Consider the following 21739-nt stretch of genomic DNA (forward strand, 5'->3'; position numbering starts at 1 on the left):
AAGAAAAAAAGAATTGAATCAACGTACGTTCTTAGTTGGTTAATTCGTCAATATTAAAAAGATAGTATCATTATTATTAAGTGCTCTTTTACCACACTGCAATAACAACATCAATTGATGATATGATTAGAAATACTGAAATGCAAGAAATTATTTGTTAATTTTCAAGAGTTTTATTTACTTACATCTATCTATTTACATATCAGTGTTCACGTTGAAGTTATTGCCATTTTATAAAAGCACTTATAGTGTTTTATGTACAATATTTAGACATGTCAGCAACTTAAAAAATTGCTTCATCAATTGAATGCTTAAAGTGTTATTTTATGATCATAAGTACTCCGACGGTAAAATATTTAAATTTGATGCAAATTTATGTGAAATATTGTGAGCCACTTTCATTTTTAAGTTAGTAAACATTTTTCTTTCGATGACAAATGCAATATTGGTTGTAAAATAAAAATGATGATAAGAAAATCACAATTAATTGCTTGAGTAATCAGAGATCTTGAGAGTCCGGTCTATGCTTAATGAGGGTCCATCCGCCCTTTCAGGCACTCGGTCTGAGAGTACGGACCCCGGACATGTCACCAGTCATGCCCTTAACATGTATTTGATATATCGAAAGTGGTGACCTATTTGATTTAAATTCAGTACTTTTAAATTTAGTAATTCACTGAATGATACCAAAAAGTATGCAATATTTTTTGGGATATTTTAAAGAGCATGTAACACAATTTTTTATGGTTTTATATCATAAATAATTATGATGCTCAAATTAAGATTTTTCAATCTTGTAAATTCCCCCAAAAAAACATTATTTATAAAGATCATTTTATGTAAATAAAGGGAAGTAATTAGAAATTATTTTCTATAGTCTAAATCAATTTTTTCAATAAGAAATGGATGCAGTTATTATAATGATTACATATAATATGCACAAATATTTGCAGTTCATATTTTACATATTCTTCGATGCTTGAAAATTGTTTTATAAGCATAATTATATAAATTTCAGGGTATTGTTTGCACGGGAAAGATCCTTGCTTTAGAAATGTTTCCACGAGAGGTCCGTTCACATACAGAAGCTGCTACTTTTATAGCATGGTCTGTAGGAATCATGATTCTTTCTCTGTATGGATATATTTTCCGGGGCATAGATTGGCGTTTTCTCCAGATCGGCTTAGCTGCATTCTCATTCTATGCCTTGTTTGAGTGGTGGTAAATATATACAGTGTATACATTGATTCTTTTTGGGCATTAAACGAAGTGCATAAAATCTTTTAATGCAATATGTAGATAGTAAGCTTTGCCTTTTACCACAGGAGGGGCGTTCGTGGACGAGCGGTTAAGGTCGCTAACCTCAAACCACGTGCCCCTCACCGTTGTGGGTCCAAAACCAGCCAAAGACTTTGGCTTCTTTCACGTGAGGATTCTATCGATTAAGCTTACGGTAGTTCTATTCAGGTGCCCGTTTATGTTCGAAATAATGCACAGATGGGCACGTGAGTACTTGAGGTCTTACTTCACACGTAAAGCTGGTAGGACGCCATATGCCCTAACTGTGTTGGTGCACTTAAAACCCAGCCAAAAGAAAATTATACCATATGACCCTTGCTTCAACGAAATATATATTTTATATTAGAATATTAATATATTGAGTAGTACAATGTGGTTTGGTCAATGACCAGTTCACAAATGATAAACTTTTACAAAAATGAAGCACAGCTAGTATGTATGAAAATGATCTCAATTCATTAACATTGTCAATAGCTGTGCTCAGTTATTTTCATGGTTTAATATGAGTAATTGCCGAAATTAAATGATGCACATTATAATATATAGACAACATCGACAACTTTTGAAAATTACAATTCTGGTTGATGCCCAAGTTGAATGACCAAGTTTTATCTACATTTTTTTCTAATCATTTCATCATCTGTTTTGTGTTTCACTGATGCTCGTGTATTAACACAGGATGATGGATGAGTCTGTAAGATGGCTTATCACAAACGGAAAAATGGAGCAAGCGAAGAAAATTCTGAAGAAAGCTACTAGATGGAACAAATCAGACTTTAAGAAGATAGAAAATCTTCCATACTTCGATGAAGTAGAAATTGACATTCGAAAGTCGGTCGATACTGAACTTGACACGATTGGAAACGCTGATGACGACAAAACTAAACGCGAGAGAGAAAAGCAAAGAAAAGCGGTAGAAAAATACAACGTTATAGACATTTTAAAAAATCCGAAGCTGAGATTGAACACAATTATTCTGTGGTATTCGTGGCAAGTATTGAGTTTTTCAGGTTCTGATGAAGAATGTCACATATTTTAAATGTTTCCAACACATTTTTATTCCTCTCTAAGTCTAAGTCTTATAAGGTTATTACGACGGTTTTGACTTTTTTAACAAACTCGTTGCCCAAGATTTTACGGCACAATTGCTTTGTGATTTGTCAAGAAAATATCAAAAAAGTAAGAGAAAATATCTAAACACAAAAAAGTGAAATAAGGTAAAAAAAAAGAAAGAAAAAAAAATAAAATAAAAAAAATAAAAAAGAAAGAAAGAAGAGAACGGATGTTCTTGTAGGTGTAGGCATCGAAAGTGTTGAATTCCAATAATAGTTGTCATATTCTTTTTGACTCCTGGAGCATTATTTGTTTAATTTTAATCCTTCACATTAATGTTTTACGCTTTATATTAGAGATGTCTTAATAATATTGGAGTTAAAGTGAATTGGTTCATAATGGAAGGTCTGTAATGCCGTTCAAAATCGTATGTTGTTGGTAGGTGTGAGATACATGACATATCTGTACGAAGCAGACAATAAAGTGTTCTTTAACAAAACATAAAAAATTCCATTCTAGATCACTTAGAATATCTATCAACATTTTTTTCAAGAAATATTGTATAACAATGTTCAAATGTTACATTTTTCTATAGTTTTTATCAAAATTTGAAACATTTTCGGGAAAATCAGTCCATTGTAGACCAATCCACTTTAACACCGTTACATTATGATGGTGAATATGTTACTGCGTTAATAATACAAAGAAACAAAACACTCTTTAATTTATTACTTTTATTTTTACAGGATTGTTGCCACAGGGTCGTATTATGGTCTAACACTTATATCAACGCACTTGGCCGGGGACAGATTTGTAAACTTTTTTCTTAGCGGAGTTATAGAAATTCCCGCCCTTTTATTAGAATTCTACCTGTTTAATAAGTAAGTTTGGTGTCCTCAAATATATTTACACTGTTTTGATCTTTGATCGTCAGATGTGATAGAAGAGTCTTAATGGTCGTTTGTCTTTCTTGTTAGTGAAATAATTTCACATTCAATAGTTAAGACAAACATTCTTATATGAAATATGCTTATTTATTAATTATTTGTTTATTTATTGTTTCTTTAAAGTATCACAAACAAAATCATCATTATTTGCTCTTATGTGCAAACTACGTCAACCAGTAATTGTGTAATATCCCAGGGTAGCAATTGGTTAGCCAGTTAACTAATTGTAATTTACACAAAGCTGTAAAGATTGAAAACTTCAATTGCTTATTTCGCTTAACCCTTTCCCCCATGAGCATATTGTGAAAAATGGCCATTTTCACTGAAAAGCCTCCTCTTACAAGTTCAAACTGCTATGAAACTATGAAAAATGCTTCAATACTAATCAAACTTGGCACATATGTTGACTGGACCATTGCCTTTGTAACGACATGCTCAGTCTTAAATTTCCTGTTACCATGGCAACGAGGGGACATCTCAAAATTGCCAAAAAACACTTTTTTGCCTCGATTTTTTCCATCAAAATTTATTTCAAAGTGCTGCAACTTCTCAAGGGATTGAGATAGAGTCAAAGGCTTTTCAGCGTTGGTTACACGTTACCTTATGATCAACCTGGGGTCATTTTAAGCCTCTCAGAAGTCCAAAATTTTCTTGGCGATGAGGGGGACTCCGCCCCCTTCAACCCCCCCCCGAAACAGAAGGGGGCACATTTCTCAAACGATAAACAGTGTTTGGGGTCTAAATAGGACATTTTTTCACTGTTTGAGGCCTCAAAAGGGGGGGGGGGGCAAAAAGCCGTCGAAACACGCTTATATAAGGGAAAAGGTTAAAGTGACCGGCTACTTATACAACATGATTAAAGCTCATTAGACACAATGAACTACATTTATAATCATTATCATAGAAAAATTACTTCTCGGCCGAGGATCAAACTAGTCACCCCTTGATTACTTATTCGATGCTATCCCTATGGAGCTTAGCGAGTTTTTACCAAACTTATTACCTTCGTTGAATGTTTAGAGTTTATAATCTATTTATAATATATTTTGTTTCACTATATTCCAGGATTGGTCGTAAGAAAACAATGATCCTATGGTTTGCAACGGCGGGGATTGCTCTGATCATTTCAACTGCTCTTCTTACTGTATTCAGTAAGTTGATTGCTTGTATGTCCTTTTAACATTCAGCCAAATCCTCTTTATCATAAATACATTTTCCATTGACTATAATACATCATATCTTTTAAATAAAAATATCTGTTACTTTTCTCTTAAAACTCCGTGTGCACAAGAAGTGTCATGTTGAACTTGTTAAAGTAAAAGAAAAATACTGTTAAACCATTTGTAGAACTAACATTTATGATAGAGTTATATTAAATAAGTAATTATGACTTTCGTAAAAACTTGTACAGGCTAGTTATTTAAAATATTTTCAATGTTTAAGAATCTTTTTTAAGTTCTTTAGTGTCAAACTATATTGGAATTACGAATGCACATGTACACAAAGCACCCTTTTGTGTTCGTTAACATAATCGTATCATGTGATATGCAAATGTGCTTTCTTAATCAGTTTAACTTAAATTGTATAAAGCCATAGGCATGTATCTGCTGCCTTCAGTTATCAAAATTATTGTTTATAACTTGTAAAATGATAGTTCCAAAATATCCGTTACGGTACAAAAAGACATATATTTGCTGAACATACGCAAAGTTATAACTTAACCGTTACAACCAAACAACACAGTATTGTGTTCCGGAACTTTTTATTCTGTTTGCGTACAATATTCATGTGTGTTAATGACATGTGTGTTACAACTCTTTATATTATGGGAGAACATAACTTTGCTTTAATGGGTTGAATTAAGTTCTCATTTGTGAAACATCCGTGTTTTGCAACTTTTTTCAGGACGTTCGCATCTGTTGTAGCGCCGATATATGTCCAAACGTCGAAAAATGTCCAAACGACGATAAATGTCCAAAAATTGACGATAAATGTCTCAATCGCCGATAAATGTCCAAAACTCCTTTAACGATAAATGTCCAAAAATTAACGAAAAATGTCGCAACAAATTAGGTGCTCATAAATGTCCATATCGGTTAACGATAAATGTCTCAACTTTTCATATGCTAATTTGTAACTTATTGTATTGGATACTGTAACAGTCTATCCAACTAACCCGTGATTTTACCCTCTGGTTTACCCCCGACGTAAAATGTATCATACATTATTGTGCATGGCCAGTTGCAGATCCGGATGGGGCGCGGGGGGCATGTGCCTTCTTAACTCACCGAAGCAATACGTTTTAGCATTGTTTGTGTTCTTCAATATTTTTGTGCCCCATATAGCGTTGCCATTGTCCGTCCGAGTGTCTAAGTGTCTAAGAACTTTTCGCTTTCCACGTGGGATTCTTTGCTAAATAAAGATTTTTTATAAACTATTTAAATTGTATTAGTATGTGTATTTTTGCATTTTACATTTTACATATGTTAACTGGTTACTAAGGCAGTATCGCTATTATGAATACAGAGTTATGTAAGAGTTATGTGCCCCAGGGTGATATAAGAAATATTCCCCGGGGAATATATTCTAGGAGGGTGATATTCGATCAGAACACATTGTAGGCCTATGGGAGTTTTACATTGAAGGATATATTGAAGTAACGTTATAATAATATATAATTAACACATGACTGTCGGGGTGATAGAGGATATTGTCAACACGAGAACTGGTATATTACACCGAGGCGCAGCCGAGGGTAATATGCCAGTTCAAGGGTTGGCAATATCCTCTATCACCCCGACAGCCATGTGTTATTTATTTTATTATACCGAAAAAAAAACCCTTAGGTCAGCAGTCTTTGCCTGAAAGAAAATACAGATCATCACTTCACAATTATAGCTATTTTGATCTGTAAATGTTCGATATACACAAAAATAGTATAATTTATATAGATAAAAACAAGAGACAGACAGACAGACAGACAGACAGACAGACAGACAGACAGACAGACAGACAGACAGACTAGGAAATAAATAATATTATGCTTACTGGGTACTAAGGCATTTTCGCTTTATGAATGAGTAATGTAAGAGTTTTGTGCTCCAAGGTGATATAAGAAATATTCCCCGGGAAATATATTCTAGGAGGGTGATATTCGATCAGAACACATTGTAGCCCTATGGGAGTTTTACATTGAAGGATATATTGAGGTATAATAATATAAATGTTTAAATGACACCATCATATAGCAATTATAATGTTACTATTCGAATACTGTGTAATATTTATTTTAATCTGTTGACAAAAACTTTTAACATTTCTTCTCCATTCGACAAACGTTATTTTGAAATTATCACAACTTGTCAATGAATATTTTCATCTTTAAACTGTTTTTACACATATATTAACTTGTTTACACTTGGTTATGTCTTGGTTGTAACTTCGGTAATGTACTGATGCCATTTCTTACGGTCTTCTGTACTATATATCTGCAATCTCGTACCAACAAAGGGCATCAGTAGTACGAATTATGTAATTAGTGTATATTTTATTGAACATATCACCTATAACAGTGATTTTACGGGTGATTTGCTATTCAAACCTTTCTCGGGTAAGTCGAGGAAGACTTCCAAATATGAATACCAATTCTACACTTGAGTTCACATTGACCAAGGCGTCCTCAATTCGTCCTTAAGGAAGCCTTTCCCGAGTTTGAGTGGAGGTTGAGTTCGAGTGACGACACTGAATATAGCTATAAGTGTAGAGTAGCGCAATGCAGATGTTAACAAGATATGTTTGTAAAACATGTATGCCACCCTAAACACAGCCAATTTAATATTATAACATTATATTTTTAAATGTGTATAAAAAATGCATAGTAAATTTGTTATGGAATACATGTCTATCATTACCATGGGGCAGAACCAATATGACCCATGGGTCCATGAATTGAGTAAACCCTGTAGTTGTCAATGAGACAATGTTACACACAAAATATCTTCTAAAAACAAGCTTTTCATGGTGAGGTCACTGTGACCTTTACCTTTGACCTACTGACCCCAAAATCAATAGGGGTCATCTACTTGTCATGCCCAACCTCCACACCAAATATGAGGACCATCAGCCAAAGCATGGTCTAGTTATTGAGTGGAAATGGCATGGTCTACGGACCGACGGACGGACCGACCGACCGACATGGGCAAAGCAATATACCCCCACTTCTTCGAAGGGGGCATAATAACTTATTTTATTTATCGTTGGTACCGGTTGCCCATATGACCAACGTCCCCTGAAGATTGTTAGTATATTATTTTTATCGGGGGGAAAGTGCATGATACAGAAGACGCCCCGTTCCAGAGGCGACCCTGGTTCTTTTAAGTGCCCGGTGTAGAGCACCAGTACAATGCACCTCGGTTTAACTTTTTTTTTCCCTTTTAATAGTAAGGGAGATGGACTGTATCCAACAATCAGATTATTTTCAAATACATTTTTTAAACTTTTTTAACAATCTCACAAGCATCCCGCTAGAGTCCCGGTGGTCGGTCGGGTGATCCAGGAACGACCGGGGTACGTCCGTAACTCTGTCGACAACGTCCGGGATGATCAAAGGCTCTGCCGGGGCTCTACCGGTGATTGTCGGCACTCTATCTGACCGTACTGGGCCTATGCCGGGATCATCCGGGACTCTGCCGACATCATCCGGGCTGTGCTAGCATGGATCTCAGCTTTTATGATCTCTTTGGTCGAAGACTTAACAGCGTTTGAATATCGTGTTAGGTCATACGTCGTCCACTTACTATCTGCATTATCCGTAGTTTCAACTGGACTCTGCATGGATGGCCCGGAGTTCATCCTGGTTGTTATAAGTATGGAAATTGGGTATCGCCGTAGTGCTACCGGGGTTATTGAGACTGCAACAATATTTTCATCCCGGATCGTCTGGGGTGGTCCTGGGCTTTGCCGGGATGCTGGTGAGAACGCTACTTAAATCGGTACTTTTAATCCCTATGGAAACCTTTATAACTGCTGTTGATCATAGAAATAAGTGCAATTAACATATGGAAAGTTGAGACATTTATCGTTGACCGATTTGGACATTTATGAGCACCTAATTTGTTGCGACATTTTTCGTTAATTTTTGGACATTTATCGTTAAAGGAGTTTTGGACATTTATCGGCGATTGAGACATTTATCGTCAATTTTTGGACATTCATCGTCGTTTGGACATTTTTCGACATTTGGACATATATCGGCGCTACATCTGTCTTAAAATGAATGAAAACTGTTTCATAGTATTTCATATGAACTAGTATGAAAACACAATTATTTTAAGCGGGACAAATTTAAGATCGTCGAGCTCGTTTTACTATATTCCTACACGCCATATGTATCGAATATCCTGGATTTGTTTCAATCGATTAGATATTTTTGTTAAAGGCACATAAAGCCTAAGAAATGAATAATTCTAATCCTGTAGGAAGGGCACACACGTGAATTGTTATGTTTTCATAATAGATTTAGAACATGTGAGATGCTTATTTTAACCTGACAAGAATGGTTCTGAAATACTGCTGCATATATATAATTTATCTGAAAGGCAGTCAAATGTAAACAAAGTGGTATTTTGTCTTCCATACAAACTAATAAAGCATTATAATTGTACTTATTGCAAAAATGCAAAAAAGGAAGCAAAAGAGTGCCAACGAATTACATTGAATTACATTAATTTTCAGACATTGTAAAAAATAAAAAAATCTTTTGGTAAATAAGAATAATTGCGTTTTTTGAGGCTTAATGGGCCTTTAAAATACAGATAAATTTGAGATTTTATATATACAATATTTAAATATCATTTTAGAGGGAAATGACACTGTTGAAACTATTGCTACAGTCTTCTCGCTGATTGGGAAATCCGCCAGTACTGGGTGCTTCAGTACAGTGTTCTTATACACACCCGAAATTTACCCTACAAATTACAGGTAAATCCTTGCAATACCTCATATAAAGTAAATCGCAGTTTTTATATTAAACATAATTATGATGTCAATTTTATGCTACATTCAACATTAAATTTATTCAAATCGAAATCGTATGTTTTTAGTTTTATTTTCAGCTCCATTCAACTTGAAATTATTCAAATTAAAATCGTGTGTTTTTATACTCAACATATGTCAATTTTATGTCGATTTTATGTCTAATCATGATCACATGTTTTTTTTACATTCAACATGCCAGTGTTGTGCTACATTCAACATTGAATTTGTTCAAATTATACTACGCATGTTTGTTTCAAAACTTCCAATGACCTTAAAAATCACGCAGTACTTTGTCCTGTTCGGTCACGTGTCTGCTGATTTGTAGGGGGTGTAAGGTTAATCTGTATATTTGATTTGGATATTTTTGATCTACTTATTTAAAATCTTCTACTCTAATCCGGACAACAGACGACATGGAATTATATTATACGATTGCTATAGATATTAAGGAATTAATCTTAGAAGTAATTATGTAGATTTAGAGATTTTTAATGCGGTCATTGTAATACTGTAAACAGTATCGGTAAAGATTGTAATCATTTTTGCTTACTAGATTCTATTTATGGTTGTCTGTTCTTTATACTTTATCATTTTAAAAACAAATTATAAAAAAATGTGATCATTGTAATTCTCTGATTCTCAGATTCGTTATAAGTGGCTATATTTACTATGTAAATTAAAGGAACCCCACCGAGGTCCAAAAACCTAAACACTTAAAATTTTAATTTCTTACATAGATCAGCTAGGACACGTAAAACAGAAACATGTTCAGCGATACTTAGAAATAAATTGTAAATCATATTTTTGTGTTGTTCTTTGACCAATTTGAGTGAAAAGCGGTAGGGTCATTTTTCACAGTTAAAACAATTATGCTGGAAAATTTGAGCAAGCGAACGATCTAGAATTTTGCACATAAGTAATTAAGTGTTCTAGACCTACATCAAATTGAACATTAATCTAGAAAAAATATTTTTAGCACTGGCATGTCAAAACACCTCAGTGGAGTCCCTTTAACAAAAAGATTAGTTTTGACCGGTGCAATTTCTTTTAAATATGCATGCTTGTGACACTGAATAATAAACATCTTATCTAATCTTGATCTTTCTTTAATTTTATCTTCGTATTCATCTTTATTTTTATATTTATCTTATCCTTATCTTATCTTGTTTTATTATTTATTATTTACAGAAACAGCGGACTTGGAATAGCCTCTTCAATCTCGCGTATCGGTGGTATATTGGCTCCTTTTGCCAGTAACCTCGTAAGTGACGTTTAATCTGATCTCATTCAATATTATATAAAATTACCAATCACTTGAAGATAAACGCCTAATTAAGGAAGTGAACACTCATCAATATAATGTATATTATATAATCAATTTTTTTAGATTAATGCACTGGTTTGGATAATCTGCATTTTATATTTCAAGCGTTAACGAAATAATGTTTATATTTTCAATCAAGAATACAATCTTAATAAAACATCATACTATTACGTACACGGATACACATTTTGTATTTTCAAATTTAATTTGAGTGATCATATTCTATTACAATTAAACAGTGCTGCCTTAATTCTATTCTAGGCGTTGATAGCGCTATGGATTCCTGGAGCTATTTTTGGCGGGATGTGTCTATTGGTTGCTATTTTTGCACTCCGACTTCCGGAAAGCGCCGCTCACGAGCTACCAACAACTATTGCAGAATGTAATAAAATGGACGAAAGTAGTTCCTCGTCCTACGAAGATACGTCAGATGATGGCGGTAAAAAAGATGATGAAGTTAAGACTGACGAATCTGACGGAAGTGTTGAAAAGAGCATTAATTCTGTTAGATTTTAAACCGTCGAAAATGACGGTCTAGAATTTCAAAAATGTTCTATTCCTATAATACGCATACATATAAAAATGCATAAAAGTGCAACTTATGGACATTCCTTTTGGGAAATATTAGAGTCATAAATGCTCAAACGTTCAAAACAAAATGCTTCGAATCCAAACACAGTAAGTGGAGTTTTAACTGCTGTCGCAATAAAACATGTACAGTACATTAAGATTACATGTACAAGAGTTTCTTGTAACATATGCTTCTTAGATAATCAAATCATTCAATTAGAAAATGCTTCATTATAACATTAATGAATATTATCCATGTTTTTTTTATTTTCTTATATTATCTATGTTTATTCGTTTATCTATTAAACTATATGTATACACAAATAAAATGATTATATTTATATGCATGTGTATGTTTTTTTTTAAAGAAGAGAATGAATACCACTTTCTTCTTAAATGTCCTCGCTGCAAATTTTTTGAAACCATAATTCTGCTATTTGCAGACTTTAAATAATCTTTTGTCGTCAGATTCATTATAAGCTTTATGTGCCCAAGCTAAAAATGTTATTTGACACCATTTTACATCTATCTAATTCAATATAACCACTAGTCCATGTTGGCATTCTCATATTTTTCAGGATTTATTTTACACGTTATCACATAACACTTACATTTCAATGTCAAGAAATTTTTCTTATACATGTACTATTAGGTATATCGTATGTCGCAACCTACAGTCCCAATCCACTGACGTCATCTAAGTTTTCTTTGGAAATATTAGTGTCATCAAAAGATAGGTTAGGCATATTAGAGTCATTCAACATCAAGTTCCGGTCGTATTGCTTAATAAGGTCAATTTGCACAAAAGCACCAACAGTAGAGTGACAGTAATAAATTTTCTGCGGTTTGCGCCTTTTAATTCGTCTTCGTAATGTTTTTCAATGCTGAACTGAAACTAAATTTTCGATCAGTTAATATTTTTGGTAAGGTTTGGGTGATGAAGAACAATTGGGGATAATCTAATCGATAATAATTCAGAAATATCGTTACAATTGTTGCACATGGAATTCTAAATAGATGAGGATGAAGGAAAGGAAAAAAAATATATATAAAAGAACTTTTTATCATTCGTGACAACTGTTAGTCTTAGTTCACAATTACATGAAAGAAAATAATTCAACAATAAATAGAACATACGTATGCATTATTTATATTTGAAATTATTTATTTATTGAAATGACTTTAAAAGGTAGCTTAAAAGCGTATGCTATTGTTGCATAAAGATATAAGGTAGTATGAAAACCGTGTTACAGAATTTGGCCCAACTTCTTTTTCAAGGGAAAATCATTCAGAAACAAGGTTTACAAGGCACTTTTATTTTCATAGTCATGATTTTCGTGTAGCTGATTTCCTCAAGACGAGTGATTATGTAAAATTAGAGTGTATTGTCTTGGATTAAGTTCTTAGAAAAGTCATCATCTAGTTCAAATAAGTGTGTAACGGCGTGACTGAGTAGCTAACGCGTCATTGCTGATCGCGTGAATTCAAACTTCGTTAGGGGCAAGCCGTTGTTTTGGTGAACAAGAAACTACATTCAATGCTTAGCAGGAACAGATTTTAGTGTGCAACAATAAGCTTATAATTTCCAACACAATTGAACTGAAAATTGATTGGTATAAACTGAGTATTAAACTGTGTTTTACATTATTGTTTTCACTAAAACATGATGTAGATCATATAGAATATTATTGGCGACCTGAAAATATTGGGTAATATTTGAGACAGTAATATGTATGAGTAACTGACAAAGGGTGCATGTTGTGAAGACCGGCCTATACTTAGCTGGATTGCCTTTATCTCCATTACTGAATAAAAGTTTATAACATTAGACATAGACCAGACAGCTGGGAAAGTACCGGTGTCAGTGGATATAGGTACAGCTTAGTGACCAAGAATTATATCTGTCAACTGAAATTTTTCTTAAAATGCCTGACTTTAGACAATCGGGATCACACGCTTTATCTGTATTAAAGATGGGAGAATTTTCTGGACGCCACACATACCATTCGCGACTTTTGGCATTTTGGGTTTATGGTTTGTAGCTTTGTGGTATGAAATGAAGAGCCTTTCATGTAAGATCGTTGGGTTCATTCAGGGTAGGGGGGCATCCGGATGAAGAATGTAATTTTAAGTCGTTTTGGTCGTTTGAATGTAATGACCATTTTCTAGATGTAAGGATAAACCCTGTTAATCTACCCTGTTAATCTTTCTTGGCATTTTTAAAGGATCATCTTGGTATTCAATGACATATTCATAAGCTTTGTTTAATATTAATTTTTCCTAACGCTATTTTTTGTTTCTCTTGAAACGTTTTTTCTCTACTATGTTAAGCCATTTCATAAGAGTATATCCAGTCGAATCGACATTTTATACAATACACTTCATTAATAAACTTATATTAATTCGGACGATTTTTTCGGATGTGGGATCATTGTCACACTGACGCTTGATTTTTCCATGAATCATAGTGCCGCTTTATCTTGTATTTTACGGAAAATAACGGAATAAATCAAAATGCCACGAACTTTCACGATAAATGGTGGCGAAATATGTCGGAATGTCACGAACTTTGATGAATGTTTAAATTTGGGGGGATAAAGGTTAATCACCTCAAAGCATGACTTCAAAACTGAATATTTAATGAAAGCATCGAGCGTAAACTTATATACATAAACATTTTTTAAATTAGATTTTAAATTATATTTACAGTTTTGAAAGATGTCGAATCTCAAGCTTGTTTGAATAGTTATTTACAAAAACAGAGTTTGATAGAACGGTTAAGGATAACTGATACACGCATTTACCTATGCGTAGATCGTCTGCGTACATATTTATGTAAATACTATTAAATGTCACGTTCATACATACTTAAATTACGAATTCAAAGAAAAAATATACATATGTATCGGCTTAAATTAAATAAAGACTAAAACTGTGATTATTAAAGAAATACTGACGACAAATATGGAAGCAGACGATACTCTTGAAATTGACACTGTATGGCGGGAAATAAACCCACGTGGGAAATTTCAAATGTTCCAAATGTTCCTTATTCTTTTGGATTATATGCCTGCTTGTTTTGCCATCCTCAGCGCCGTTTTGACTGGTAAGATTTATGTTACTTTCAATGAATATCATTCTTATAAATGTGATGTATAACATGTTAACTTGAAATTGTGTATGTTTGAAGTTATACTTTTATCACTTGTAAATTTTTGGTGAACATCTTAGGTAAATAGTTAGCTTAAGTTACCTATATTAGCGAAATGACATGTTGAAATATATTACATAATTGACTTTATTCATTGCAGATTAAAATGATGCACTAAGGAAGGTAAAAGCTGTATAATGATAGACTGCATGTATATTTTGAATGTGCTTTTTACAACAAAATATATAGCAAAAAAAAAATTCTTTGTTTTGTTTAAGGATATATACCAGACCATGAATGTAAAGTTCCACGTAATTATGATAATGTGACGTCACTGTATGGTAACTCAACGTACAAAGCCAATCAATGTTCATATGATGTTTACGTACGTAGTGGAAATACTTCAGTTTTCGTTGAGGAGAAGGAATGTGAACATTATGTGTATTCGAAAACATTAACTTATGCTTCCGAGGTATGGGGGTTTAAGTATAGTTAAAAATAGTAATGTACCAGTTTCTCTTTCTTTTCTTTTGAATGTAATTCAGTATGATGAACATTTCTTTTTATTTTGATAACTTTATTTTGAACAAAATTAATTTAGTTGTAGGAAGCTATTAGCTTCAAATAATCCGAGAATAAAGGATTCTAATATGGTGTCACAATTCAACTGCTTACTGTAGAAGGGTACTGCCATAGGGCTTGGATTTCTCAAACGTTATGTTGAATGAGATTTTCTTTTTTAATAAAAGTTGGTAAGAGAAGTATTCTGTAATTTTTTGACAACAGACAATTAAAAAAAATCACCATGAATAGTTTTCATTTTGGTATATGTTGGAGGCAGTGGTAAATGACACTGCAAAAAGAAATTCTGGACTAATGTTTCTTTCAAGCTGCACATTTTTTAGTCTTCGAATCATTTAAATAAAGCATGTGGTGTACATATTATACCTCGTCAGAAGCTAGATACATATAAGAGAAAGTAACTCTCCCGTATGTAATGTGTATTTAGTTTCTTGCATAAGGTAAACAACGGCTTGCCTTTGACAGGGTTTAAAAAAACAACAATATAAACGTGTCTGAATTTTTGAAGAATGAATAGGTATAGTAAATAATATAAAAGTTTCTTTTTGTCATCTCGATAAAACCTTAAAACGCTTTTGTCTTCAAGTGGGACCTAGTATGCGATCGGACCAACCTCGCTGCTTTGGCGCAATCCTTGGTTCTTGGCGGACAAGGTCTTGGGGCACTTACTATGTCCCATATAGCCGACAGGTTTGGTCGGAAAATAGTTCACGTGCTCTCACACTTGGGGGTCATGGCGTCAATGATCTTGATGGCATTTTCTAGCAACATCTACATGTTGCTTGCACTAAGACTTATTACCGGAACATTTCAACAGGTAAATTAAAAAAGTCATATATTTTAAAATTTTCCTTTCTTTTCGGTTTATGTGCTGAGTTTGTTAAGTTGAATATGTTTTGCAATTAAAGTACATGTAAGTACATTTGTTAGAATTTGCCGAATCATCAATAAAGAAGCAACGCAAGTTGCAAGCTAGGTACAGATGTTAAAGTAGTTTTTATTCAGTGATTAAGCGATAGGAAAAAGTGTACACGATAAAATCACAAGCGTATCTTTTATATTGTAATATCATTTTCTTGTTACTTGTTTGAATATCAAAATAGGGAATTGTGTGCACCGGAAAGATCCTAGCTTTAGAGTTATTTCCACGAGAGTACCGTTCTCACACTGAAGCATCAACTTTTACTGGTTGGTCAGTGGGAATCATGGTGTTGGCGCTTGTAGGGTATGTTTTCCGTGACATTGATTGGCGATATCTCCAGATTGCATTAGCTTCGGTGTCTGTATACGCCTTGTTTGAATGGTGGTAAGTATATTTGATTCTGAATGATCGTCTGAGAGTTTTGGAGCACTTCACTAAATACCGTATTACGGTAAATACGGGACAATGCGCTTTTGTCACGGTTCAGAACTGTCCACTATTTAGGGGAGATGATGTGTAAGCGGCTGAATAGCTCAGTCGGTAGAGCCCTGGTACGGTATTCCAAGGGTCCCGGGTTCGACTCCCGGTCATGCTGCCATTTGAAATCTAAAATTGATGCTAAAATCTCGCCTTTTCAGCCGCCGAAATGCTCTTCAAGACGTCTAGTTCAACTGTTCATACCAATTTATATACAATAATAAACAAAAAATGTAAGAATTGGCGAAAAAAGCGATATTTGTCTACTTTTTGGTAATGATTTCTGCAAGCGTCTAGAGGTACTGCTCCATCACTCCGTCATCTGATACCATGGTTAAATTCTGGTCGTTTATTAAACTTTTATCTGAGATCTGTCTTAAATCTTATGTTTTTCATTGGTCAGTGTACATTTTGTGGCAATTTCTGACCAATCAAATAACTTAGATGAGAGTCTCAATTATCAAGAAAGTAATATTACATATGAAAGTCGTGTAAACATGATAGTACAGTCCCTGAGGACCTTTTGTGTGCAAAAAAGGTCCATGGATAAATGTTATATTAATGTAAAGCTAAATGTTTGAAGTTTACAAAAAATTTGGGTAGACATGTCAAATCATGGTACGTTTTGAGAAATCCAAGATGGCCACCAAGATGGCCGCCAAATTATTGAAAAATGGCTAATATGCAATTTATATGATAAAATAAGTTCTTTTTTGTATTTATTTTGGTACAGGTGATGTTAAAACTTCAAATCCTATTTGAACAATATGAAAAATGGTCCTTTTCCTTTTTCTTATACATATACTCTTGTTTTCATAGAGAAATTTTGCTAAAAAAGCATGAAAGAGTATCAAAAATCGACATGGGGCTGGCATTTTTTCCTATCAGTCGAGGCATAGTGGTGAAAACTAATATTTTTACCATATTATACAAAGACCTAATCAACAACTTACTAATTGTGTACCCTTATTTTATTTTTATTGTGTAAGAATGTGAATTCTGACATTTCTAAAGTGGGTGGGGTACACGAAAATTGAGTCCCAATTTCTAGTGAACTGATATATAACGATTATTAAGACTAAGAATAACCAACAAGATTACATTTAAAATGTTCTTAAGTCTTTAATTTTTTTAAAGGTAGATTTTCATTCTACCAACAACATTAATTGATTCTGTTGCCATGGCAACACAGTGGTAAAATGAGAGAAACCCGGAAAAGTATGAGGCTTTCAGTTTTATCATTTCAAGCATGTTGTAGAAGTTAATGTCATGATTATGCATTACAGAATACAGAGTTGGATACATTTGAAACATTAAAAAAAATCATTTTAAATTTCACTACATTTACTTTCCATGAAAAAACACAAATTTGAATTAAAACATCGGTAACATTTTGCTGAACCGTTTCTGTAACAATAACAACGCTTAAAGTTTTAGAGGCAAAAGATAATAATGAAATCTAATCAGAGTTATATTGAAAAAAAAAAATTATCCTTGATGTTTGGCCCGATATGAGAAAAAACTTTTTAACATTCTTCATTTATTGGTCATTAAATGATAATAATAAATAACAAATTAAGCAAAAAAAAAATCCCACAGATAAAATGTGATAAGAAGGAATAGACAATATGTCAATATGTTGTGATGAAGAACGTCTTCAAGATAATGTGCCATGGATGCATCTGGAAAACCTAAATGATTGTGTTCTCATCTCAATGCAATACAAGCCCAGCTGAAATATTTTAACAGTTGGAGAAACATTGATAAAATCACCATTTTGTGTTAGAAATTTGACACTTTCTTCTATTCTAAAAAATATAGAGCAGCATAAATTATAAATCCTGTGTAGATGTCTTGTTACGCAAAACAAATAGGCCATATTCCACCGTTGCCTCAAAATTCTTTATAAATTATGTGACTATTTAAGAAGATGGCGGTCTGTTTCATAATATCATTATAAATCACGTTGAAAAGAATTTAAGAGTATGTTTATATGAAAATAGTTTTACATAGTCATATCTAGATTTGTATAATTGTTGAAATTTCATTTAATGTCGAGTATTCCTTTTTAATGTTTATAACTATGATATAAATTTGTTGATTTTAACGCATTTGAACATGTTATATATATCAGAAAGGCACTTAAAACATTTGGTGTAATGATAGATTTTGCTTTTGTTTTCGACCATTTTTTACCAGTTATAAGAAAAATATGTGTTTGTAAAACTTTGGGAGCGATTTTTGTTCCACTCACACAAAAAAGTGTGTAAATTGTCGTCACGTAGTAATAAGCTATAACTGATATACAGGTAAGCATTCAAATAAAATCTCAAAGACATTGGTAATCATATCAACTGTTACAGTTTTGTTATTTTCTCATCATCAATAATTATCAACAAATCATGTGGAATAACCCGCGGCTGAACGTATCCAAAATACATACAAGTAAAATGGTTTCCTGCGGGGAACATTTTTAATGATATAAAGATATTTCATTTAACTATTTTCAACATTGTTTTTTTTTTTTTTTTTTTTTTTTTGGGGGGGGGGGGATAAATAAACGTTTGTGTCAGGAATATAGTTAACAATAATCGAAGACTGGTGACCGTTGATGACCGGAGAAGGTCGAAGTATAAACAATTTATTGTAAAATTTGAGACACATATTAAAGAAACATTGATAATTTTCAAACACATCATTCAAGTGTTCCACCTTAAACGGTAAAATAATTATAGAAAATTAGAAATATCACGTAATAGTTTTTTGTTCTTAATTAGGTGTTATTCTGACTTATTCCCTAGAGGTAAATCCGTAACGTACCGGCAAACGGTATTTAGCCAGGTTTTCGAAAAGGTCAATTAACCAATCATGTACGGTTAACAGATCACATGCTCTTCCATGTACCGAAAACAGGTCACGTGCTCCTCCATGCCTCAAAAGTTAAACGCGTACCAATACCCTGCGGTCTCAAGACCGCAGGGAATAAGCTCTCTGTTTTAAATAAGTCATTATAAAAGTGCAGTCTTGAAACCATAGTTTCAATGTAATTGGAGATGAGGAAAAACAGCATTTCTCAAATTGTCCGGTAGCATGTAATGCACATGAACACTAGTGTGTTCCAAATTAAGATTAAGTTCAGGACGTATTTGAATTTGGAATCAGGATGAACATATGACTTTGATTTCTTTATTTTACAAACAATTAAAAATTACTGTTTTCTTTATTTGAATAAGCCAAATTTCACTTTATTATAGACTTTGTAATTCTGATTTGCCTTGAAAGATGACCAGAAGGTTTCAATTTTATGAAATAATGCACGGAGGGAAACATATTAAGCTCTTCCTCAGTAAAGCAGGAAAGTCGCCACTAAGCCTTTTAAAGTGTTGATAAGACGTAAAAATAGGCTATATTTGAAAAAAAATTACAGAAATTTTGTTTTGTTGTTGTTTTTTGCACAAATCGGATTACTGTATATCTTAGTCACAGAAGTTAAAAATAGAACTGACAATGCGTAATGTTTTCAAATATTCCCAGAAATAAATAAAAAGATCTTGAGCTTTTATATGTATGACTTTTTCAGATGGGACTAAAACAACATTGTTAATCGCATTCCGCGTAGTAGACAGGACTATATTTAAGAAAATATGAATGCTAGAGGCATTTTATAGTACAAGTAATATCTTGAGAGTTTTAACCTAATATGGGTATGCTGAAGACGATGAGGGTGGGAGGGTGGATACCAAGATAATAAAATTGACCTTGACCTTCAAAAGGTCAATTCAAAATGGCCGCTTAAAAATACTAAAATAGGTCATTAAAACTATGATACAATATGATGCAATTAATTATCTTGTCAAAAATCAAATGATTATTCAATATGATCAGATTTTAATGAGATTAGCCACCAAATATAACGATAATAAGCCCAATGGCTCAATAAACAGTAATATACAGTACTGTTTTACTAGCGCGTTAAGGTATAAGACTAAGATTGAAAAAAAAATCACTTTTTATTTTTTGTTTACTTTTTCTTATATTTTTAAACAATAAAACTTAGTTTTCAAATCCTTCTTTATAAATTTTACCAAAGAATGAATATTTCAAAATAACAAATTAATATTTCGTAACTTACGAAATAATATTTCGTAATAACGAATTAATATTTCGTTATTACGAAATTATATTTCGTAATAAGGAATCAATGTTTCGTAATTAAGATTTTATATTTCGTTAAAACGAAATAATATTTCTAATTGGGAATTATTATCTCGTAAAAAACGATTTCAATTCCGGGAGAAAGTGTGGAAAATGTCACTTCAGGTGTTTGGTAATTTTCAACATTATTTGTAGTTATGATTTTTTTTAAGTTGTTCTTTTTGTTTTCATTTGTTTTGCACTTATTAAAGTATTTATGGTTTAGAATTAATATCTAATTTAATTATTTTGAAATAAATACTATATAATATATATATAGTGCAACCCACCAACCCCTACTCCCCCCCCCCAAAAAAAAAAAAAAAAAAACAAACAACAAAAAACAACAACAGTAGGTCTTAAAAAAGGGAAACAGAAGGAATCGAACCATAGACCTCTCACACATCAGTCAATCACTTAACAGGCAATGCTACTGCGGTAGTAACGAAAACGTTTACATTTTTAGCAGATATGACTTTCACTAACATTAGTTTTATAGTTTACTATACTCGTGAACTTTAAGAACAGTATTCTCACTCGTGGCTACGCCACTCGTGGGGAATACTGTTTTTAAAGCCCACTCGATGAAATAAAATTTCATCTTACACACAAACAAACAAATATCCTCTATTAATTCGCGTAAACTTTACTAACGAAATCGAAAGTGGAATCTAATATTTCAATGAGTGCTGTAATGTATTCATAATTTACAGGTCAATAAAAACAAGATTATACAAATAAGCAATTAGCCTGTGAATACAAACAAATAAAAAATTGTTTGTTCCAACATGCAAAAGCGGGATAAAGTATGGCGCAAAATCACCACAAAATCTTTTAAAGGCGACATGTGACACATAAAATTTATATATAAAATAAAAGATACCACCTTTGTTAAACTTTTCTCTAGAAACTATTAACTAAAGACATAATAATAACATAATTGCACGTATTTAAAAAAAAATGAATTAAGGCAGTAACAAAATTTTAAGAATATGTTTATCCTACTTAAAACATTATTCAGGATCAAAAAACTCCTGTTGTAACCCAAATATCTACGACATTATGGCTCTATCTCAATCTGTGAAAGTTGTTTTCTACCTCAGGTTTATCTATAAAAATGTGTTAATTGAGTGTTGAGCAAACTAGGTAAAAAATAGCCAACTTACAAATTTTTACAAATCCTA

The 21739-nt window shown here is 32.8% G+C and overlaps 2 protein-coding genes across 2 annotated transcripts in view; both read left to right on the forward strand.

The window, feature by feature from the left end:
* Positions 1 to 992: 992 nt before the first annotated feature.
* On the forward strand, positions 993 to 11547 carry LOC132738495 (organic cation transporter protein-like). The gene is made up of 7 exons (XM_060725998.1): positions 993 to 1221; positions 1978 to 2289; positions 3099 to 3233; positions 4365 to 4450; positions 9158 to 9278; positions 10524 to 10596; positions 10921 to 11547. The coding sequence occupies exons 1-7, from the start codon at positions 1055 to 1057 to the stop codon at positions 11173 to 11175; spliced, it is 1149 nt and encodes a 382-aa protein (XP_060581981.1). The 5' UTR covers positions 993 to 1054; the 3' UTR covers positions 11176 to 11547.
* A 2530-nt stretch (positions 11548 to 14077) lies between these two features.
* The window catches only part of LOC132738497 (uncharacterized), a 40829-nt gene continuing 33167 nt past the window's right edge, over positions 14078 to 21739 (forward strand). The window contains exons 1-4 of the mRNA XM_060726002.1: positions 14078 to 14335; positions 14659 to 14852; positions 15549 to 15779; positions 16066 to 16268. Of these exons, the coding sequence (XP_060581985.1) occupies positions 14194 to 14335; positions 14659 to 14852; positions 15549 to 15779; positions 16066 to 16268 (770 nt within the window). The 5' untranslated portion in view covers positions 14078 to 14193. The remainder of the gene's footprint in view (positions 14336 to 14658; positions 14853 to 15548; positions 15780 to 16065; positions 16269 to 21739) is intronic.

This window comes from Ruditapes philippinarum, unplaced genomic scaffold (genome assembly GCF_026571515.1).
Source record: "Ruditapes philippinarum isolate M1 unplaced genomic scaffold, ASM2657151v2 ctg2803_1_1_1_1, whole genome shotgun sequence".
Lineage (NCBI taxonomy): Eukaryota > Metazoa > Mollusca > Bivalvia > Venerida > Veneridae > Ruditapes > Ruditapes philippinarum.

What these genes read in the sequence shown, in the direction of transcription:
- LOC132738495 (XM_060725998.1), top strand. Translation starts at nt 1,055, where the DNA reads ATGTTTCCACGAGAGGTCCGTTCACATACAGAAGCTGCTACTTTTATA. An exon ending in ATTTACCCTACAAATTACAG is followed by an intron (nt 9,279 to 10,523) that starts GTAAATCCTTGC and finishes TATTATTTACAG; the next exon opens with AAACAGCGGACTTGGAATAG. An exon ending in CTCCTTTTGCCAGTAACCTC is followed by an intron (nt 10,597 to 10,920) that starts GTAAGTGACGTT and finishes ATTCTATTCTAG; the next exon opens with GCGTTGATAGCGCTATGGAT.